We start from the raw sequence: 3,345 nt of genomic DNA, 5'->3' as shown, positions 1-3,345 counted from the left end.
ATCAACTGATCCATCACACAAAAGACGGCTGTTGAGTAAGCCCAGGACAGACGCAGGTAAAACACAAGGAGGCCAAACGATGACTCCAGGACTCTTTAAGAGCCCCGGGCGAACGCAGGAAGCTCTGCCTTACAGCTGGAGGGAGGGTCCAGAGCACACGCCTCACGCGCCTCCTCGCTGCTCCAGTTTTACGACTGTCCGTCTCAGGCTCTTTGCCACTTTCAAGTTCTGGGTTTTTTGTACATAAGAAACAAACTTGTCTGTCCATATTTCTCTAAAAATCTGCTGAATGCTCACTAAAGTTATAAACGAAATTCAAAGTACTTACCCGATGGAAGAATTTCTCTAATCTTTCTTTCAGAAGCTCAACGCCTCCATCTTCCATGGCTTTCAGAAATGTTCCATTAAAAAGCTAATGAGGTAAAAGACCACAGGAAAAAAACAATCAATTTCATACGCTCACTTTTTCAGCAGAACTAGAAGAAGTTCTTTTTTTCCTTTAGATTATTATTATTATTTTTTGAGACACAGTCTCACTCTGTCACCCAGGCTGGAGTGCAGTGGCATGATCTCAGCTCACCGCAAGCTCCGTCTCCTGGGTTCACGCCATTCTCCCTCCTCAGCCTCCTGAGTAGCTGGGACTACAGATGCCTGCCACCATGCCCGGCTAATTTTGTTTTTGCAGTTTTAGTAGAGATGGGGTTTCACCGTGTTAGCCAGGATGGTCTCGATCTTCTGACCTCATGATCCCCCCATCTCGGCCTCCCAAAGTGCTGGGATTACAGGCGTGAGCCACCGCGTCCGGCCTTTCCTTTAGATGATTAATTCAGCTCATTAAATCTCCCAGTTCTTTTCAATAGAGAAAATATTTAAATGAGAAAAGTTGAGTTAAAAATGTAAGTTACAAAAAATACTGTTAAGTGATGCTGTCTTATTTATGAAACCACCTAATTGCTCTAGGCATCTTTCAAAAATTTCAACTTACCCTGAAGTTTCAATTTACATAAGTAATATCACCCAAATTTTTATTTTTTATTTTTCAGTTTTCTTTCAATGAATGGAATCACCATTTTTATCCTTTTTTTTTTTTTTTTTTGAGATGGAATCTCGTTCTGTCACTCAGGCTGGAGTGTGGTGGCGCAATCACAGTTCACTGCAGCCTCGACCTCCCAGGCTCAAGCGATCCTCCCACCTCAGCCTCCCAAGTAGCTGGGACTACAGGCATGCACCATGACACCTGACTAACTTGTACAAAAATTTTTTGTAGAGATGGGGTCTTGCTATATTGCCCAGACTGGTCCTGAACTCCTGGGCTCAAGCAATCCTCCCGCCTCAGCCTCCCAGAATGCTGAAATTACAGGTGTGATACACTATGCCCTGCCTCACTGAAATGTTTAAATCATGAAATTATCTGCATTCTGTACGTTCCTTGAGGACAGAGACACACTTTTTCATCAGTGGGGGACACATTCCCACTATGAGGCTGAGAGAGGGAAGGGAGTTCAATACTCGCTGAATAAATTTGGGCATAAACCTCACTACCTGTTTCCAAGGCCTCATTATTTTCTTCTCTAAGATAAATACACAGTCACTTTGCAGTCATTCAAAGATTTCTCTTTAAACAACCCTGGAGCCTATAAATAGGGGTAACTGGTTGGACTCTCAGAAACGAATGCCAGGCTTACCTTGTACATGCTGTAGCACTGCTGTAGCACTGAACTATAAACCTTGTCCTGCAAACACAAAAACAGCACAGATCTCAATTCAAGGGAACACAATGTCTACTGGATAGATGGCAAAGCTACACTGACTCTTGACGTAACGGTATAATGTTTATAAACTTGGTCCCACAATAGTTGTGTGCTGAAAAAAAGTGTTTACTTTTTTTTTTTTTGAGATGGAGGCTCACTCTGTTGTCTAGGCTGGAGCGCAGTGGTATAATCTTGGCTCACTGTAACCTTTGCTTCCCTGGTTCAAGCGATTCTCCTGCCTCAGCCTCCTGAGTAGCTGGGATGACAGGTGTGCGCCACCATTCCTGGCCAATTTTTATAGTTTTAGTAAAGACAGGGTTCCGCCATGTTGGCCAGGCTGGTCTTGAACCCCTGACCTCAAGTGATCTACCCGCCTCGGCCTCCCAAAGTACTAGGATTATAGGTGTGAGCCACTGTTCCCAGGCAGAAGTGTTTAAATTCTAATTTGTGACTCAGTAAGCCTTACTTTAGGAGGGCTTTCAATGTAGATGAAGAGTAGAAGGTATTAGTGAGATAGGGTGCATATACATTTTAAAAAGACCGTGCTCATGTAAACGATAAACATAAACCTTTGCTATATACCCCGAGAAACTTCCGCAAAAGCCACCGAGTTTAAATCCGACCAATTGAGGGATTCAACATACTCAGTAATACATCTAAGATAAATAAATAAATAATGACACATTACCAACAACTCCTCTTCTTGATATTCAATAACTGGTTTCCCATCTTTACTCTGTTTTTCAATTATAGGATTCCGAACAACCTGCAAAGTTTGATAAACTGAAATTATACAATGAATTCATTATACCATGGTTTTTATTTTGCCTTAACTTAAAAACTTTGAACATGCTATAGCACCAGAAACACAACTTCTTAAAACAGCCCCAAGAACAAATAAAGCAAATAGGAAGAACTTGACTTTAAAATTCCAACTAATTTTATTTTAATGTTACTTGGATGCAACAGCCAGAGAACTTTCCCAAACTCTGAATAGTAAAGATCACCCATAACTTCACCATACAATTTCAGAAAGATACACTGTGTATGTAAATACCATGACCATCCAGAAATGTTCTTCTGGTTCATTGAAGAACTGTCTATTCTTCTGGGTATGTAAAGATTTTGCAGGTTTTGATGGGCTAAAGGTCCTAAAAGGTTAAAAAAATATGTTTGAGACAATTCTCCAGCAGAAGTTTTAAGAATTCACTGAACTCTAAAAGGCAAACTTAAAGGTATTACCTTGTGAACTGTACAATAGCTTCACACAATCCGACATTTCTAATCTTTTCATTCTTTTCTACCTCATTTGGATGATAAAATAAAATCTTATTTTCCTCCTGAAACATGAAGAAACAGAAGCACATTAATATAAACATTTCATCTTAGCTACTGAAAACGCTAAGTTCAATGTCGACCTCTTGTGTCACACATGCTAATGACAAAACAAAACAAAAACGTTTCAGAAAAACAGGAATTGTAATCCTAGCACTTTGAGAGGCTGAGGCGGGAGGATCACTTGAGCTCAGGAGTTCAAGACCAGCCTGGGCAACACAGTGAGACCTCGTCTCTATTATTTAAAATAGTAAGAAAA

At 40.7% G+C, this 3,345-nt stretch overlaps 1 protein-coding gene across 1 annotated transcript in view; it reads right to left on the bottom strand.

Moving 5' to 3' along the window:
* CCZ1B (CCZ1 vacuolar protein trafficking and biogenesis associated homolog B (S. cerevisiae)) overlaps positions 1 to 3,345 on the bottom strand; it is a 29,193-nt gene extending 25,848 nt beyond the window's left edge. The window contains exons 1-5 of the mRNA XM_011985841.1: positions 2,994 to 3,345; positions 2,809 to 2,902; positions 2,440 to 2,517; positions 1,686 to 1,733; positions 329 to 412 (exon numbers count right to left, since the gene is read on the bottom strand). Coding sequence (XP_011841231.1) covers positions 329 to 412; positions 1,686 to 1,733; positions 2,440 to 2,517; positions 2,809 to 2,902; positions 2,994 to 3,130 — 441 coding nt within the window. The 5' untranslated portion in view covers positions 3,131 to 3,345. The remainder of the gene's footprint in view (positions 1 to 328; positions 413 to 1,685; positions 1,734 to 2,439; positions 2,518 to 2,808; positions 2,903 to 2,993) is intronic.

This window comes from Mandrillus leucophaeus, unplaced genomic scaffold, assembly GCF_000951045.1.
Source record: "Mandrillus leucophaeus isolate KB7577 unplaced genomic scaffold, Mleu.le_1.0 Scaffold29, whole genome shotgun sequence".
NCBI classification, from domain to species: Eukaryota; Metazoa; Chordata; class Mammalia; order Primates; family Cercopithecidae; genus Mandrillus; species Mandrillus leucophaeus.
The sequence above is the reverse complement of the archived record's forward strand: the minus strand, read 5'-3'. Positions and strand labels throughout refer to the sequence as shown.